Genomic DNA, 19870 nt, shown 5'->3' with positions numbered 1-19870 from the left:
GTTGAAATGATCACTGTATATATTGGGCACCCAGTGGTGTTTTGCTTGGCTCTACTGGTCCCAGAAGGAAGCCTGGTTTTGATCTGGGGTCTGCTGGTCCCAGAAGGGAGCCAATTCTGATTTGCTGCTTGTTGAAATGGGGCCTTCAGTTGTAGATCAACAATTTCATGGCCAGATGTGTTGCTTCACTGTCTAGAATCGTCGGAGATTGCTTACAGCTTACATGAACGTCAAGATGGCATACATGCTACAGGCTCGCAAGCGGCGACAAAAACTGGTTTGTGTGTTGGGGTGGCGCTCGGCTACTGATCCGGAGTTCCCGGGTTCGAACCCGACCGCGGCGGCTGCGTTTTTATGGAGGCAAACCGCTATGGTGCCCGTGTGCTGTGCGATGTCAATGCACGTTAAAGATCCCAGCCCAGGTGGTCGAAATTATTGCGGAGCCCTCCACTACGGCATCTCTTTCTTCCTTTCTTCTTTCACACTCTCATTTATCCCTTCCCTTACGGCGCGGTTCAGGTGTACAACGTTATATGAGACAGATACTGCGCAATTTCCTTTCCCCAAAACCAATTATTATTATTATTATTATTATTATTATTATTATTATTATTATTATTATTATTATTATTATTATTGGGGCGCTTTCAGCCAATGCGACTGCAGTTGCGAGGTCCTACGGCACGCGTTACAACGTGCTCTTCTCGCCGTAGTGGCTGCGTTTCGATAGCGGCACAACGCAGAGTCAGTGCACGTTAAAGAAACCCAGGTGGTTGAAATCATTCCGAAATCTTCCACTACGGCGTCGCTCACATCCTGGGCATCGTCTCGAAATGAGCACGCACAATACGAGCTTCAGTTTAGCTGCGCAATGCAAACTGCGCTTGTGAAGCAGCATATTTCACGGGAATAATGATGCGAGTTGACGAAACATTATTTTATGGTAAAGATTCATTCTTTGACATTCGTAGAAAACTAGCGGTAAGCGAAACGGGCTCATTTTCGCCTCAGTGGTAAAAATTTTACCTACGCGATGCGCTCATTTGGGCTGCGCGCCCTACCGCGCCTCTGCCGTCAGCGCCGCCACACGGCATCGGCGCGCTGCGGGGCCATGCTTCCCCGGCCGGTTTTCACACCTGCCCACTCTAGCCACCTTACCCATATTATGCACCAAGATGTGGGAGCCGCCGCGGTGGCCGAGTGGTTATGGCGCTCGGCTGTTGTTGTTTTGCATGATTGCTCACTTTGTACGAATATCTGAACAAGCAGCAAATAAATATTTTCAAGAATATTCTTTTGAGTTTTTACTTGAACTACCATACTCTGGCCGTTTACATGATCCCGACAAAAGTCGGGCCACGTAGGCTGTCGGGCTGAAAGCCAGTTGTCAGGCTCATGTACACGATAGAGGGTCGAGCTGGGCCAGCCCAACTGCACGGGGTGGGTTGATTCAGCCCGTGCCGGTTGGAAGGAGCTGTCACGTAAGCTTAGCGCCTCCTCTCTGGTCTGGAGGTGCTGCTCAAGCCTGGGCGTTCCTCCTCCTCTTCTAGCATCCACGTGTGGCTTGCTTGCTCGATGCTAGCTAGGGTAGCGCGGTCGCATCAGGCTGGTCAGCCCATCTGGCGCACCTCGACCCGCTGCTATCAGGTTCATGTAAACAAGGCTATCTGTGTAAGGCGCATTTTTTCCCCCAGAAATTTACTACTGCGTCCTAAACAACTGACGTGCATATTGCATTCATTTTTCTGCGACTGTGGAAATAGTAAGGGCTGATGTTCAGGCTTGTTTCGCCATTCAGAATAGGCAGCCGCAAGTATCACACGTAGCAGTGATAAAAAGAGCCATATGTAAAAGAAAAAAAAAGTGTCACTATCGATCACGCGGTCGTAACACGGTTGAACCACGTGCTTTAAAACTGTTTAATTTGTGGCGCATTTCAGAGGCATATATGGATGACCAATGATAATCACAGCTACACCACAACTGGACGAGTCGGGCATGCTTCGTTAAGCAAAGTGGGTCCATGAGGCCTGGAGTGCAGTTACAGTGCCAATGGTAACTGCAGGCTTCCACATACAAGCCTGGCCTGCTAGCTACACGGGCGTTTTCAACGACAGTTCAGTTAACCGCCAGTTGAGGATTTCAACTGCCGTTGAACTCAACTGGAATCGCCAGCTGTTACACGAGCACTTCGCGTTCAGTTCAGTTAGCACTCTAACCACATGTCCTCGCGTCTAGAGCGAAGTTTAAATAAGAAAAAATGCAGTGTGTGCATTTTTTCTTGTTGTAAATGATCGTAGTGTATATATTCTTTACTATAGTGACAATTATTTTTGTGTACTTTTTGCTTTGCGGTAGAAATTTGCGGGTTCGAAGCACACTGAGCCAAGACAATCCAGTAAGAGGGCAAGTTTTTCGGTCTGTAGGTCGCCATCTTGTCAGTTGGCCGTTCAACTGGGGTCCCCGATCTCAGTCGAACTCAACTGCCGTTGAGATTTCAACGGCAGTTAGCACTGCCGTGTAACACCGCTAACTGCCGTTCAGTTGAACTGAGAATCAACTGAACTGCCGTTGAAAACGCCCGTGTAACAGGGGTGGCCTAAGCATGACGACGATCTGAGCAGTGGTTCCGAGTGTGAAAATCTCTCGGCAGCTCTGCCACCAGAAATCGGGGAAATTTTGATAGCGCGTCCGAAGCTGAAGCCTTTGAGTAAAAAGTGTTGCTGCAGTACCTATACAAGAGTTTATTTAGGGCGTGAATGTTTCCACTTTTCTTTCGATTTCACACTGCATAAGGAGTGTTCTCGCAGGCATGGTGCATTTCATGGTGGTCGTGCAAGCATGTATAGTCAAGTCTTACCTCGTCGACATATGCCGATGGGGCTTCTCAAGACAGTTTCCAGCACATGTCCCAAGTGTCCCACGCCAGCCACTGAGGTGGATCTTCGTTACCTTTTGCAGTCTTGCCCAGAAACACAGGACTCAAGATGATTGCTGAAAAGTTGGACTATCTGCTGCAAGGAACACCTGTCCTTGTGGCTAACAGACAACCCTAAGAACGGGTTCTTGCTAAGGTTTCTTGAAGATAATTGGCTCCATGACTAACTATACTTGAATTTGCTTGCAGCCTATTATGCAACATGAAAAGTATTTGAATTAAAAAAAGAACTCTCATTGCCCTAACTGGGTAAATTCAGGTGTCTTAAATACCAACCTTTTCGTTGAAAGCCAGCATATATGGTCGGTGCACCTTATAATGATGTGTCTTGCACACCAGCAAATACGGCATTATTTTCGATTCAGTAGCAAAGCTACAGTATTCATGTTAGATTTGGTGAGTAGAAAGTACAATTTGCACATCCTACTTAAAGGGACACTGAGGAGAAATTGAAGTTGCCTTGTATCGATAGAATAGCAGCTCCTGATCACAAAAACGCCACTCTTACTGAAAACAAAGCTCTTGTAAAGTAGAAAATAGCAAGAACCAAAATACAGGTGTCGCCGCCACAGGCCAATCTCGCAAGTACAAGCGTGATGACTTCCTAGGACAAGAGGCGCCACCTTGGAGGAATTTTCTTTACTTCATGGAAGCCACGAATCTCTGAGGCTGGCAAAGGAAGGTTGCGCACCGCACCGCTAGCCGTCAGAAATCACGGAGTCTGCGTTTACGTCACGTATCACGCCACTCCGTTCTGAGACGTCATAAGAGTTGCCGTGGTGTCATAAGAGTTCCCCGAGTTTGAATCAGAGCGGCGGGAAAAACTTTTTCATCTTCGAATCCAAATTTCTTTGAAATAAATGCATCTTTCGCGCCCGGACAAGCGGCAACAAAGCCATGAAATGCCGAACTATCAGATTTTGCTAACAAAAAAAAAAATGATAGAGTTCTCCTCAGTGTCCCTTTAAGTAGCACTATTTTAAGGTTATGATTTAAACACTGATGTTTAGAATACTGTATTTATTAAAACAATATTCATTTCACACTGAAGCCGATACAACACAAATTATTTGTAAATTTTTAACATAACATTTCAAAGTCAGCATTAGAATAATTACTACTTGGAATGTTAAACTGTTTTTGATATAACACATAATGCTATGTGGCAATTTTTAATGTTAATGTAATATTCCAAAACATATAATGTTACTACAACTTGCATAACTATGTATAACATTATTCTAATGTCGAGTATCTGGGTGTTCAGTTATGGACTCTCAAAGATGCTGGCCTTCCTGTGGCGGTTGCATGCTCGATTGCCTCAGTAACCACTAGCATCACAGTGAGACAAAGCACTATCTTTGATGATCCCATTGTAATTAATCCAGGGGAGGTACCTGTCTGTCGAACGACAAACAAGGTATGGACAACAAAAAGTGAAAATGCATTAGTACCATAATGCATCCCCGATACAGTAAAAGCTTGTTAATTCGAACTTACGGTTAATTCGAACTGACGCCCGGGTCCCTGCACAGCCCTGTGTATTTCAATGGGGGAAAACTCCCGATAATTCGAACAAGTCGGCATCCCAACTGTTAATTCGAACTAGGAGCCCCTGGCTTACACCACTCCTCACAGATAGAAGCTGGCTCTTAGCGAGTACAATGCACTGAAAATTTACTCGAGATGTAAAACAATGGAAACGAAAAAAAGCAGAGCGCACCAGGCTGGCGGAGCCCGCACTCCGGTGCATGCCAAAGCAGGTTTTCATTGCCGGAGCACTCGCCCACACCGCCGATGCTTCCGCGCGAGCCGTTCCAGGTCTTCGTTGTGCCACGGTAGCTTGGTCTCGATCACTTGGTATAAACAATGCAGTACGGCGGTTCGGACATCACTGTCACGGTTTTTGTTGGTGCCGCGAGCTACATGGACAGCAGTGTGCACAAGTTGGAGCCCTCTAGTGACACCGATATAATTGAGGCTGCACTCTGTCAGCAGATGCCACAGAGCTCACGTGCGATGAGCAGAGCCAACAGTGATGAATCCAACTGCAGCAACGAGCCAATGCCACCGCCAAGTGCATGCGAAGTAGCGTCGCCACTCGATGTTGCAGCATGCTACTTCTCTGCCGATGAGATCTCCGACGTTGCGCTGGAGCTCTCAGGTAAGCTGCAGATGGTGCTGATGAAGTCTCGGCAGAAGAAACGCAAGCAAATGCTCATCACTGATTATGTTTAATTTTGACCCTTCCCTGTAAATAAGCACGTTTTGGAGCATAAATAGCGTCCATATATTACAACAATAAAGCTCGCTGCTCACGCGAGTGCATTCGAGTACTTGTTTCTAGCGCATAACTGGGCGATAAATTTATTTCATTTGCCATTAGGGCCGCACGAATTTAATTATCAGGATCACCCGCCACAAACGTGTAGTAGCGCCTAGCTCGCGATAACGAGTCTAGATGTGACTGCTTCGGACTCTGCCCAAGCGGCGGGGTGTAATGACTGCTCATTCTGGCGCTTATTCGATAATTCGAATTCCACTTAATTCGAACAACTTTCCGGTCCCCTTCGAGTTCGAATTAACGAGCTTTTACTGTATGAAATGGCCCGTTTACTCGTAAAAGTTTCCCCAAGGAGTTCTCAACAATGGTTTAATTGCGAACTGAGATGTCTCCAACTTCTCTGCAATGCCAGTCTCCCTTCTGCTCCATTAAGAACTGAAGCTTGGGAATTATTGCTAAGGTACTACGTGGAGAATTTCCCTCTGTTGTCCTAGTAACATGCTAGTACACGTCACTGTCATCTGATACAGGTAGAGTTGTGACGTAGGCATGCGTTGCTTTTTTTAGTTTGGTAGGCTTCGGTCGGTCCTCCTAACACTATGTCAAATGAATTGTTACAAATATAGATATCATGTGAATGCAGTGCTACCACATGTGAAGTATCTGCATGTGTTCGAGGAATACTCGAAATATTTTGTGTAAACAACTTTCATCGAGGTATAAAAAGCAGCTGCTAGCACACAACACCACAACACAAGATGATGAGAATTTTTATGCACCTTTTGTACGAAAGTAACATTACTTTTTGTATGAAAGTAACATATTTATGCAGCATACAATAAAAAACAAGCGTTTATATGTACAGCAATACAATAGCATTGAAACATAACAAACTTCGTTGAATTACAACAAGACATAATAATATATGGTGGCAGTCAAATCATGAGGAGTCAACAGGCACCACGGGGTGCAAGAGCGAAAAGAATTCAATGACTCTGATCGGCATTTCACCCTGGTGCTTCATGTTTCAAGCGGAGAACACTGTTTCTGCAACCTATTATTGTGCATGGTATGGGTGGGGTGGTCCTCCTCCTCAGGATCGAACCTCTTGAGGACAACATGATTGTGCAACAACAAATCTGCCGCACCTCTCTCTAAGACTCGGGGGAAAGGCTACTCTACATTAAAGCATTCCAAACCGTGTCACTGCCAAGCTGTGCACATGGAACCACCAGCGATCATGGAGGTGTCTGAGGGTGCACGTGTAATCCTATACCGACATGGTGGGAGCCAAATCGCTTTAGTCAAGATCAATATGACTGCAACGGTGCACGGCCACTTTTCGAGTGCCACTTTCATCACAGTTCTGAATAACACAGGGCAATCGGTGATGGAGCAAAAACCACCAAATTCACTTATTTCACGTGCTCGCATCGGAAATGATACAAGGTGGCAGCTTTTACCAATGATGCCAGCGGCATACCGGCTCTGCTTTGCAACTGTGGTGCATCCAAATATGAACTTTTCCAAAAAATTTACTGGTCACGATGCAAGCAAGCGAGGCTACGTGGGAGCTCAGCCTTTGTCTCACATCTGACCTGCCAGGGCCACAAGCTGGTGCTTTTTTCATACCATAAACGTTTCAGGTCCCTTCCATACAGAGATGTGCTGACCCTACATATTATCCTTACTGAAGTGAAGAGCCCTGCTAAACCTATGTGAAAGTGAATGCTAGAGGACCAGCGGCTGGTATATATGCTAAAATGGTAAAGATCGCTCTTTCTCTCCTATCCAGAAACTGACTCACAGCCGTGTACGCTGGCTTACACAAACCACAAGGGCAAGTGTGGAGCAATGCCTCTACATTGCTCAGCAAGCTACCTCACACTGCTGCTTGCTTCATTCCATTACAGGCTGGGTGCGCACTAATTTCAGGCACACAAGTGCCATCAAAAGAAGTCTGCATCACGTGCACAAGTTCTGCACCTCTTTTGCCTTGCCCAGAGTATAAAGACAAGACTCACTGGTTGGCCCACAGGGAGAATTTTGAGAGCTAGCTAGAGTGATGTAGCTCGAATGTTTCTTCGAACCATTGTTTTGAACACGTTGCGATAACTAATCCAAAACAAGGACCAAGAGGCAGCCTAAAACATGCAGCAAATAATACAACGATACTCCTACCAACAGCACTGTAAAATTCAAAATGGAGAATGAGGCGAACATGCGGAATACTTTCAAGACGTTGCTGGCAGCACCTCGTGCGAGGTGCAGAGAATTTTTCTTGAAGATACCAAAAAAACTAGGCTACAAATCTATGCCTCAATGCCAGCATAGAGAGCAATTTAGTTCCCCCACATAAAAAACAGGTTTATATATTCTTGAAATAGAACACTGCATAGAGGCACTGCAGTGGACCAACCAGAGAAACTCGTCTCATACAGTTCTCCCCACACAGTTGTAGAATGCACACAATAGTGACAAAAAGAGCTTCAGCAACATGTAAAGGCAGGCACGTGCCAAGATATCCATGCCCCACATGTGGCTTGTGATTGTTTCCACTTGTGCGCTCAAAGGTTTTTCCACTTATTGAAACTAAAACCAGCTTACAGTGGTCAATTTCTCTCGCAAGCCACAGGACACAATCCACAGTCAATCCCTCAACACTGTCGCAAGAAAAAACAAAAAAAATTGGGCTTGTCCAAATGCAAGAAACTCAGTCCACAAGGCCGGGAAACCTGCTCGCGAAAGGAAAGACCAAAAAAACACTGACTAAAGCCTTCCACACTAGAATCACAGCCCAAACAAGTGCACCTTTCTCTCTCTCTCTCACTCTCTGCGCTGGGCAAATCTGAGTCTTTCTTTCACAGAAGCACTGCGGCGGAACCCTACGCTGATGGCAGAGACGGTCATTCGCACGCCCCCACCAAAGCGGGCTGCTTCTGAATGCCTCCTGGTGAAAGGAGCCATTACGACAAAGTCCATCCAGCTCAACAGCCGAAGCACAGGATGAAAAGTCACTCACTACACAAAGCAATGGCAAACTCCGTCGCCGCCCAAACCCCTTCCCCCCCTCCCTCCCTCACACCCTTTCCGTGGGCAACAGAAACGGATTAGTCCAACGACACACATGGTCACAGCATAAAAGTCCCGACAAAGAGTCTGGCCGACCGAGAGAAGGACACAGTCTGGCCACCCGGGCACTGGCACGATTGTCCTGGACGTTTTCGTGGAACTGTCATGGCGGGGCTTGTTGTTTCACGGGGTCTCATATTGAACTGCGTGATGGCAGATGGCTGCGCTGCTTCACAAACAGGAACTGCTCCTGTGAAGGCCAGCTTTGGAGTGGGGTGTTTCACCATAAAACAATGCTCTGCTTTTTATTACCTCCACACGATTTTTCACCTCAGCATGCAAGTGCCACATCTCACTTGGCTGCTACTTTCTTAAGTGCAGTATCAACAGCAGATGCATCCATTATCTAGATCCAAATGATGCACCGTATGTAAAGGGTGAAGAAATTGATAAACCAGTGCAGTCACAGCAAGTCCTACCAGTTAGTCTCATACGTAGCCAACTAAAATTCATCTGGATGTACACCTGAAAAGATTTGCATAAACTCAGTTTCCCATAATGACAATGCCTGGCGTTGCCTCAATCGCCTCCAAAATGAATCTCGAAACCAATGTAACAAAGAAATGCTACCTATAGACTTGCCACGTGCAGGTTTGTCAGCAAATGAAGCATCGCAGTGAACCGCTCCCCTCAATCATAGATTATGGTTGAGCACCTCGGATAAATACAGATCCCTACATGTGGAGGCAATGGCCCCAAATGGCTTGAAATATTGTCCAGCAAAGTGGGTAAAGAAAATTCCCCAAGGAGTTAGGCTTAGACACGTCTCCTTTTTTTTTTTTGTACAGCACTCTCTGGGGTCTCATGAACCCACTTTGAGAACAATCTTCAGTGTGTAATTTTTGACAACTGCATAACTCTTGCCCAAACCTCTGCAGCTTCAATTCCAAAATGACTAGTTTTATCCCTATAGCATCCCTAAAGCCTGCTGCCAAGTGCAACATCAGGGCAGTGACTCCTTGTTTCCCCAATGCCTTCCTGTCACTTAGTGCTCACCGGTTTCAAATTTATTTATCGCACAAAGCGTTCAAAGCTATCTTTTTAGAGATGCACTCATTGTGAGGGAGAAAAAAAACTTCCCAGCTGTCAACACAGGTGCCACTAAGCTCTCTCCATTACCTTTCCACTATAACTACACACTGATAGTGCTCTCTGCTCCTATCCCGAGCAGCCAACTCCATGCATCCTTGGCTGTCAACTTGAACTTCCTTGCGTCCTCTTTCCACTGGAGTTTAAAGTTGTCCACTGCACATCAACCACTTTTTAATATTTGTAGACAACAAGTGGCTTTCCGTGCTTACACCTTCCTCAAGACTTACTACTTAGCCACATGCACCCCGATTTCCCAAGTTCCCAATTTCCCAACTAGAGTTCTGCTTGGTGCATATTCTTCCCAGTGTCTTTTCAGTACTCCCCGAGACTCACTCAGGCTAGACAGTTTTTGGAGGATACGCCAGGTTTTAAATAGCTCGTATTCCGTTTCACGGGCGCTTTTCAAACCACAACAACAAAAAAAAACATCCTTCCCCATTCCCTTTTCCTCACTTATAGCCACTTTACAATTGACGGATGCAACGCTACTCCACTGCTCTCAGAGGAAGGAAAAGCCAAATAGGTGAGACAAGCTTGTTTCTGCCTTCCCCCTCCACTCGCAAACAAGAAACCTTCCACGCCGCACACTCTCACACACAACAAAGAAACACACCGCTGCTCGCACCCTCCTTCACCGAAAAAGCGTCACCAGAGGGGCACGAGCGAGAACAGCCAGCGGAACAGGGCCACGTGGAACAGCGTTGACATGATGAAGAAGGCGTGCACCAGCACAATCCAGACGATGTTGAAGTCGACGCGGAGGGGCGTTTCGCGCAAGGGCGCCAGGTCCTTCTTCCCATCCACGTCTCCACCGCCCTGGTGGAGGCGTCCCGGGAAGCGCCCTGTCCGGTAGAAGATGTCCAGCAGGTCTTCCTTCTCAGCCCACCGGTCGTACAGCCATTTGGTGAGCGCCTGTGCAGAGAAAACGCCGGTGGGGATCATCCCTGATGCAGCACAAGCTTCACCTGCACCCGCTAAGTACAGAAGTTTGCTCAATAAAGGCATTTCACCTGGTTGAGAATTGACTGCTTTGCCTGCCCAACAAGCAGGGAATGAACATTATAGTTACGCAGAGTAATAATGAATGCAAACACTATGTTTTCAGTTCAAATAAGGACGGCTGCTATCATTCACAACCATCATCATCAGATTGAGGGTCGAAAGAAAAGGCGTGTTTATTACGCGAGGCAAAAAATATTGTTCTTTTTTACAACTAAAGTAAGGAGTGTGTTCATTGTGTGAGCGTGTCCATAGCATGAATAATTACGATAATCATTGTGTGTGATTCCATAAGCACCAACTGTTGTCATCACTTGATTGAGTTCCTCGCAGTCCTCGAAAAAAATCTGTTTTGCAAAAATGCTTTCAGCATTTTAGAATCAGCACTTTGACTGCTGCACCCTGATAAAAAAGCCCACTTTAGCATTTTAGCATTTCTTTACTCATATACTGATTTATTGATCACTGACATTACAGATGTTTTCCAGCCGTCAGCAGTTGCAAAGCCAAACACCCGCACCTCCCTCTCCATCGTTTGTCAGCACAGCCAATGCCCCCCCATATAATGGTCAATCCACTAATTGAATGATAACTGTAGACGCCTGCATCAAGCATTTTAAGAGAGCCACATCAAGAAGTCTGTGTTCTGAAACCTAAGGCTGTTTTGCACCTGGCGTTGAAAGCTGAACCACTCTTCACAGCGGTGGAGCTCAAGGTACACAGTACAATCCCCAACTTCTTCGCCTATGGATGCACTATTACACTCGGATGTTTTCATCCACTGCGCATAGAACTTGTTTTGCAGCACAAGTGCTTCGCACTTTTCTCATGCTATGCATGGACCATTCAGAGTGACCGAAAAAATTGATGATGGCCTAGCTCTGTTAGGCCAGGATATATATGCAACGAAAGCGCGGCGACATCTGGTTTAGAAGAGTTCGTATATAAAAGGCGTACATTCACTACATGCGTCGTGGCGGAGTCAGCCTCAAATGCAAAAGGCCCTGGTTCGATTCTTAGCCTCGACACAGGGTTTTTTTATTCACCGAGTGTGCGGGGGGGCTTCAGTGGCTCCCGCCACCGACCAAGTGGTTAGTCACGTGGTGCAGAGCAGCTGCTGGCGGCGCGGCGCCGTGGCTGGTCACATGGCTCATCACGCCGTTGGTCATGTGACCAGTCACGTGGTTGGTCACGTGGTGCGGTGCGACGCCGGTGGGAATGCGAGCACGGTGGGTTTGCGAGCACGGCGAAGCTGCGATTTTGTGGCCAATGTAGCTTTCGCTACAAAAGTACCGACGTCTCTGAAGATTTAAATGCAGCTTATAGTTTTGCATGATGAAAAAAATCTAGTCTTTGTAATACATGACGAGCTTGCAGAGCAGAATACAAAAGGAAACGCGATCTCAAAGCCCAAAATGCACAGGATGAAGTGCACACAAAAGGCTGGTACAGGTTGGTATGGTATTGGGATGTGGGGTTTAATGTCTTGAAGCGGAACATGGTACGAGGGAGGCCATAGTGGAAGGCGATTAGGGTTATTTACCGCGTGCGGACACTGCGCAGCACATAGGTATTTTTGCATTTAACCTCTGTGAAAACATGGCCGCTGCGGCTGGAATTCAATCTCGCAACCTTGGAATCAGCAGATGAATGCCATATAGCCACTAAGCCACAGAGGTGAGTGGTTGGTACAGTGTGCAAGGACGAATTCAAAGCAGCAATCTTAATACAGTTGCACTTCAATTGAAGATAATAACAACGATGCTCATGTGGCCAGGTCATAACAATGATGATTATGTGCCCACTGCCCTGTCGCACTCATCTTGGCCAAATGTATCTCATTCCAGCTCAGACCAGCTGCGTCTGAGCTATATATATATGGCTGCTGGCACCTGCCGTTCATGTTGACTCTAGGTATGAATCCATAACAGGTCATGCAGGAACGTTCTCACAGTCGAAATGTGACAGCCAGGCTTGTTTCACATGGCCATCTATGGAAGCTGTGGTGTGAATATGGCCCACTACATAGCAGCCAGGAAAATGCAGAATCAAGAAATGCCACAGTGGGGTTCTACTGTCTTGTGGGGCTACAACTTTTTAAAGTTGTAGCCTGGTTCAGCACAACTTTATTAAATTCTAAACCCACTCTAAAATAAGTCCACTGTAAGGATAAATTCATGGCATCATACAGCAGAACCCCGCTGCTGCATTCCCGGGTGCTAGATGCGTAGGATACAGTTGCACAGGCTAGCTTTGAGGCATGTTTCTGTCATCCGTGTTCCCCTCGTCATCTGCAGCATAAAAACGCATTTTCGAGGTTCCAATAAACGAGTACTGTGTAGGCTGCCGCGAAAACAACCCTGAAGAATGCACGTGCCCAAATCTCGTCTGCTCCGCATGCCCTACCTCTGCGCAGCTGCCTCCGTTACACAACAATCTGCTGAGGAAAACGGAAAGCCATGGCAAGATGCTTAGGACGTTCTGGCATGTGAACAATTACAAGAGCCACAAAGACTTGCAAACTCCAAAGAAGCACGCTACCCATGGTAAAAGCAAAAAAAAAAAAAACAGCGAACAACTTTTTTTTTTCACTTGCTTCCTGGCTAATACTACTCCCAACTGGTATGGTTTTATTTTTCCCATGTTTCCATGAAAAAATTAAGTGCAGGCTTGTACTGTATTCCATGGCTACCCAGTAAGGAATTGGATACATTTCCTTGTAGTACAAATTTTGCTGTAGCGGTGTTTGTTGCAACAGGGTTCAATCGCACCACAGCTAGTCTGCGTACAGTAAAAGCTAGTTGACTCAGGCATGCATTGGAGGCTTAAACAGCATTAGAAAGAGATGAAAATGAATAGAAGTGTAGCAGTTGGAGGTGGACTGAAGGATACATTCAGAAAAAATGGCGCAGCAAATGTTGGTATGCTGTGCGCCCCTTTACTCGCCCTGACGTGCCACAAGGAACCTTCAACACCCACACAACCTGTGACAATCTGCGCACATTTCCTCTCCCTGCTTCATGTCACTACCATCTTCCACATCACATTCTTCATCGGCTACCTGCGCAATGTTTGGCGGAGCCTAATCTTAAGCAGTTATACATAAGCGGTGAAAAATAGAAGCTCGAACGGTGCACAAAGTTGGCTCCTTCAGCCATGACACTGGGACCTCCTAACGAAATAACCTGGACCACGAATCAGACTCGCAAAAACTCGGGCAAGAACTGGACACACGCCTTTTGTGAACAACACGTGTTGAATACACTTCCTTGTGTAGAATGACAGAAGCAACTGCTTACCGTAAAGAGACCAGCTCTATAAACTGAAGTCCAGCTGTCATTCAGTGTCACTAGAACAGGTGCTAAAGATGGCGGTGGTTCGGCATGTTCGCCTAATCTGAGAGGAACACAGAACTGGATGGGCCTGCAATGTGCCTGTTGCACAGTTTTGATGTGCTCACGAAAGACATAGCGGGTGTGCTTGGTCAGGTCATGAAAATACTACGCCAACTATTATGGCTAGTACAAAGTTCCTACCAGTTGAGAAAGATGAGGTAGCAACCAGAAGGCACACTATTTGGCATCTCCCTAGAATTTGACATTCAAGGGGCATTCATCACTGTCCGCGCCTGAGAAGGAGCGAGCAGCCAAGTGCCTCAAAATTGCTTTTTAAATTGCCAAGTTTCATAGACACCTTACGAAATCAAAACAAAGCATTTGTAGATCCGAAAACCAGTGTTTCTGAAATTTCATTACTTCTTTGACAGGTCACTTTACCACGTTGGGTGTAGAGGATGGCCAGACACTGCACTATTATGACCATTACCAGTACCAAACAATGGCAGCCATATCATGATGTGAATATAATCAAATAAACTGATTTCCTCATCGCCACACAACAACATATCACCCACTTCTATGCTCGATCCAAGAATGGGCAAGCACCGAGCTCAGTCAAGAATCATGCATTCACCTCACCTCTGTGTCGTGGATCGGCAACTCCGCGATAGGGAAGCGACGATAGTGCATATGGACGACGCATTGCTTCCGGAAACCACCCGAGATGACAAACAGGTCCAGGGGCTTGCCCATATCCGGGTAGCCGATGGTGATGTCCACCACCCACTTGAGCGGCTCCTCTCCTGCAGTCCAAGCATGATGAAATGCTTTGTGCGATCAGCTAGTTTCATACATTATCATCATCAATTATTGCCCCTTAAGGAACCCTAGGTGGGGCATTATTACATAATTGGGGGGGGAGCAAAAATACAAAAGTACATTTGATCACATAGTAAAAAAAGGCGAACAAAATTACAGGGCATTGCCAAAGGGCAAAGCGAACATACATTGTTGCACTGTGGCCATCGAGCAATACAACATTAAAAACTGCACATAATACAGATAAGAATGAAACAAGTAACTAGAAAAATAGAGCATCTGTGGCACATGAGGAGTAGTAGGCAATGTGCGTTAATTGTGGCTGATGACAAATATGGTCTAAGAGTAGATCATTGAATTTATTCAAATCGCGATCAGTTGCTACAGGCTCTGGCAGCTCATTCCATTTTAATGCGATAGCGTTAAGGAGCTCGTGTCGCAGAAAAGCCATTGTCGTCGGCCGTGAGCAAAAAATCCCTCCCCCTCCTCCTCCTCGGTCCTCCTCCCTATGTACGCCACTGCCTCAACAGATGGAGCGGGACTGCAGCGCCTCCCACTCGTCTCGTTCGGGTGCAGTGGGGCCGTGCGGGCACGGAGGAATCACGCAGTGAGCAGCGAACAGTGCAGCGCACATCTAAAGCGCGTTCACCATAAAGCTTGCGGCTTGCTGCCCGTTCGTTCGTCGCGGAAGCTATGCTGGCGTTCGCGGCAACGGGTTTGTCGAGAACGATGCACCGACGAACTACGACTGCAACTTGAGTTCCGCGCAGTTTGGCAAGGTGCCTGGCAGTGCTTCTACATGGTTTGCCACTCTGCATGTCGGTTTCACCGTACGTAGCAGAGCGATTGTCTAACGGGCAAGGCATCGCGCCGAACGGCGATGGCCGGCGCGTCGCGCGTATTAGAGCCTTTCCGAAGCTTTGGGGCCAATGGATTGTGATTCCTTGAATGGCACCATTGCACGGTGCAGCAGGCGGCGTCGAGGAGGTTTCTAACGGTTGCAAGGGCCAGTTTTTTTTTTTTTCTTTGCACAAAAAACGAATTGGTGCTCAAGGGCGCTCGCACTTAAAGTTGGCAGCTTGAAAGTAATGCCGACGCACGATGCTTCAACGGGTTTCGCGCGTTTCCGGAGGTATGTGGTCCACTGGATCAGGCTCTCGCGCTCACTTGCATGCACCTTCACATGTATACTGTGAATGGATTAAATTAGCCGAGAGTTCGAATACATCAGCTCCGCCAAACTGCCGAAGCTACTAAATGGAGCTACCAAATGCTGAAGCTACCTTCCTTTGTCAGCCTCAGAGATTCGCGCCGTCCTTGTAGGAAGGAGAATTCCTCCAAGGTGGCGTCTCTTGTCTTATGACGCCATCATGCTTGTACTTGCGAGATCGGCCTGTGGCGGCAATACCTGTATTTTGGTTCTTGCTATTTTGTACTTACGAAAGCTTTGTTTTCAGTAAGAGCAGCGTTTTTTGTTCAGGAGCTGGTATTCTATCGATAGGAGCCAACTTCAATTTCTTCTCAGTGTCCCTTTAAGGTAAAGGTCTGTTGTGAGTTCGAATAGCCGGTTTTCGCATGACAGGCCGTGACGGAAACCATGTTGGTTCAAAAAGAAGAAGGAGTTGCTGTCAACGTGCGATGCAGTTAGAGAGTATAGTAGATGGTCAAGGAGTTCACAGGAGATATACAGCATAGACCGCTTATAACGCATACCGCGGGAGTTGGGAAAATCTGCGTTATAAATGGTACGGCACTGTAACCAAGACGTAGCTTTTCGATGCATCTGCGTTTTCAGAATGACCAGCCTACCTTTCAAAGTGCACCTGACAACGCATCAGACGCAGAACACTGCAATCACAGGCAACAAACAAATTAATTTGATCTTTTTGTTGAAGCGTTGTAATGAATGAAAGAACGTTATTTTAGTCTAGCGCTGCGTCTGAACTGCGTTGCTAATCGCTCCATCTTCAAAAACAGTGAGGCACTTCAGCGGTTGCACGCTGACGTTTGTTGCAACCGTCAAGTGCGTCTTTGTACGAAACTCGTGCTGAACTTTCACTCTTTTCGTCAGGCTCCTCCTCATATAGAGGCTCATCGTGAACGTGCACCGCTGTCACAATGCCTTCATCTGTGGCGGCTACTTCACACACAATGCTGTCGGGGTCGGCGATGACAATGAGCTTATCTCGTGCCGGTCCTTGAAACGCCGAATACAACCGTTCAATGAATTGAAACCATGATGCCCCAGAATGTTTGCAAGGCACCTGGCCTTGGCTTGCAATATCGAGCTACTGGCAGGAACGCTCTGGGCCTAGACCTCGCAAACAAAGTGGTGACATCTTCGTACTTCGACGCACGAATCCGCTTCCTTGCAAGCAAAGCGGAGTCTTCCTGCAGCTGTTGTCGCAACTTTTCGCTGTTCTTCCAAATGGTGGACACAGTAGAGTCCGTGACATCATACTTTTTTGCCACCGTAGCCTTTTTCAAACCGCTCTCAACGTGCCTCACAATGCCCTGCTTGGTTTCGATAGCTTGCCATTTCCTGGCTTTCGAAGGCACAGATGCCATCGGAACTGAAGACAGCCGAGGCTGGTAGACTTGCTCACATTGTCAGCTGACTTGCCTACACTGTCAACTTTTCGTTACACGCAACGACACACATCGCGTTCATGGGCTCAGGCGTGACAAGACGCTGCCATCTCGTGCTTCCCAGTTTTGTCCAATCAGTGTGCCCAACGGAGGCGCATCAGAGTGTGAGAGGAAAAACGCCTGCTTTGGGACTTTTTTTTCTTTCCTTTCCTGCCTTCAGCCTTGCGTAGAACCACGCTGACAATGCTCCCCCGTCCCACCTGTTGCCCCTTCTTGCGCAATCTGGGAGGCACGCTCCTCGCGCCCACCGGTACCCACGGGCCCGCGCCGGTATGCGGGCCGGGCCGCCAGGCTTTCAAGAAACCGCACTATACACGATTTTAGGTTATGCGCTGCCGCGTATTAAGTGGTACGCCAATACACTGAACTCTATGAGAAGCGAAGCGGTTGTCACAAAAATCCGCATACAATGCGGTCCCGCATTATAAGCGGTTATGTTATAAATGGTCTGAGCTGTACACGTCAAGGAAATAGGCCGGTAATTATAAAGGTCAGAATGGCTGCCAGCTTTGTATACAGGGATAATGGTTCTATTTTTCCAGTCATTAGGAATTGAGGTTGTGGTGACAGAATGGGTGAAAATTATCTATAAAATATGAGTGGAAATCAGTTTGGTACTTTTTAATACCTTTGGGGATATATATTGTTACGGGAATAAACGCCCCAGGACCAAGTGCCCTGCACCGAAGAAGATGAGGAGTGGGGAGCGCACGAAGGAGTGAGCGCGCGCAGACGAAGATAAAGATTGGGGGCCGCCGACGGCGTTCCTTTGGCTCTCCCCGACCTGGTGTGGTTTCCTTTGGGCGGGGCCGTCGTCCTGTTGCATATTTTGGTGGCAGCGGTGGGATGGCGCTCATCCGCGCTCAGAAACAGGCTGTGGAGGGGGCCGTGGATGGCGAGCAACCTCAGGCTGACGCGGCACATGGCACGGTGGATGGCGCCGCTGCTCTCGGGCATTCCAACAACCTGCCCCTTTCCTCAGCGCTGGAGGCCACCTTTGAACACCTCCAATGGCACCTGGACTGGCTGTTCAAGTGGCTGAAGAAGGTGGAGCAAGAAGATGGCGTCGGTGGCGATGAGGCAGCGCCGGACCGACCGGTTAGGACAATGGGTGAGCAAGGGGCAAGGACCAAGCCAGCTGCAGTTGGCGACAAGCGTAAATGGAAGAGGATGGTGTCACATATATTAAGGAGCCTAAATTAAATTTTAAAGAAAAAAGGTGTGAAGAAGACGACGTGGATTAACCGAAGAATAAAGAAGAGGAAGAAGAAGCATTCGGTGAGCTGAAGGGAGATGATTGGTGGAGAAGCATTCGGTGAGGTGGAGAGAGATGATTGGTGGAGACGAGAAGAAGAAGACGACAAGGCATACGTGGACTAACACCGAGGCTATAAAAGGGCGAGTGAGAGCGAGGCCCGGGGGGGAACAGCAGAGAAGCAGAGGCTCCGGTGGGTCAGGGACACATCGGCTGGAAGAGAGCGACACCGGCTACTGCTCCGGTGAGCTCGCGTTCTACGACATCGCATCGTGGACTTCCTGCCGTGCCTGAGCCCGTTCCTGGGAGTCAAGAGAGGACGCTACCACCTGCTACGGCCAGGGGTGTCTCCAGCGCTGTTCCCACCCATCCGGGTGGTGCCCCCACACCAACGACACCGGCTTCACCTCCACGGCCGCTTGGATCTGGAGCTTGTATGATGCAGCCAGCGACACCAGCCCAAGCACGGCGAACGCCGCCTCGACGCCGCCTACTGGATCCATACAACGCCGCAGCCACACCGAACCAACCGTGAGCACGAACGCCGACCGCTATTAGTAGAACACTAGTAGTAGACGCTAGTAGCAGTGTGCCCGGGTCGTGTGTATTTATAGCTTTTGTGCTTTGTGTTAGTTTTGTGTTCTAGTGTGTGTGCCATGTAGGGTGTATTAAATGTGCGTTTGTGAGGGTACACCCGTCGCCTAGTCCATTCTTTCGGTCCGAGTGTTCTCCGGAGAGATCCGTGACAGATGGTGCGTTGGCCGGGAGGTGGAGGCGAATCGGATGCATGTGACTGTTCCCCTGCCGCGCCCAGTTGTCCCGCAAACGCCCGTAGTGTCGATGCAGACTGCTTGAAGGTCGGCGTGGGGTCGGTGGTAGCACACCATGTGATGCTTGCCGCCTCGCTCACCGGAGTGAACCTAGCCGGTGTGGGACGTTCTTTGGCGACTGCAGGTGCCTTCACCCAGCTCACAAACTTTAAGGGGGAAGACTGCTTCTGGAGGAAAATTATTTACTTCTCCACCAAACTTAATAAAATTGCATATCCTTCACCAGCTCCTCGTGCTGATTTCAAAAATGCAATTACTTCTTGGTAGGTTAATTAGTTCTCAAGATATATTTAATTAACCCCCATTGTTCACCAGAACATTGAGAGAAAAGTAAAGCATAAAAGCACAAAACGGCACATTGTTAGAATCCAGAAAGAAAATGGAATGCAATGTTGGAGACAGTTTTCTAATTTTACCATCATTAGTGATTTCACAGTACAATGAAATTCATGCAATAATCTGTGGCTAACATGCAATCAGGAACTAGATCCTTAAAAAATTTTCTCAGGCTTAATTGAAAAATCTGCTCCCAAA

General features: G+C 47.6%; 1 protein-coding gene across 3 annotated transcripts in view; it reads right to left on the bottom strand.

Annotated features, from left to right (window-relative positions):
* Positions 1-5976: 5976 nt before the first annotated feature.
* LOC144132683 (acyl-CoA:lysophosphatidylglycerol acyltransferase 1-like) overlaps positions 5977-19870 on the bottom strand; it is a 125720-nt gene continuing 111826 nt past the window's right edge. For all 3 annotated transcript variants that reach the window (XM_077665275.1, XM_077665277.1, XM_077665276.1), the window contains exons 6-7: positions 14423-14586; positions 5977-10358 (exon numbers count right to left, since the gene is read on the bottom strand). In XM_077665275.1, the coding sequence (XP_077521401.1) occupies positions 10092-10358; positions 14423-14586 (431 nt within the window). In that variant the 3' untranslated portion in view covers positions 5977-10091. The remainder of the gene's footprint in view (positions 10359-14422; positions 14587-19870) is intronic.

Source organism: Amblyomma americanum, chromosome 5, assembly GCF_052857255.1.
Source record: "Amblyomma americanum isolate KBUSLIRL-KWMA chromosome 5, ASM5285725v1, whole genome shotgun sequence".
NCBI classification, from domain to species: domain Eukaryota; kingdom Metazoa; phylum Arthropoda; class Arachnida; order Ixodida; family Ixodidae; genus Amblyomma; species Amblyomma americanum.
The sequence above is the reverse complement of the archived record's forward strand: the minus strand, read 5'-3'. Positions and strand labels throughout refer to the sequence as shown.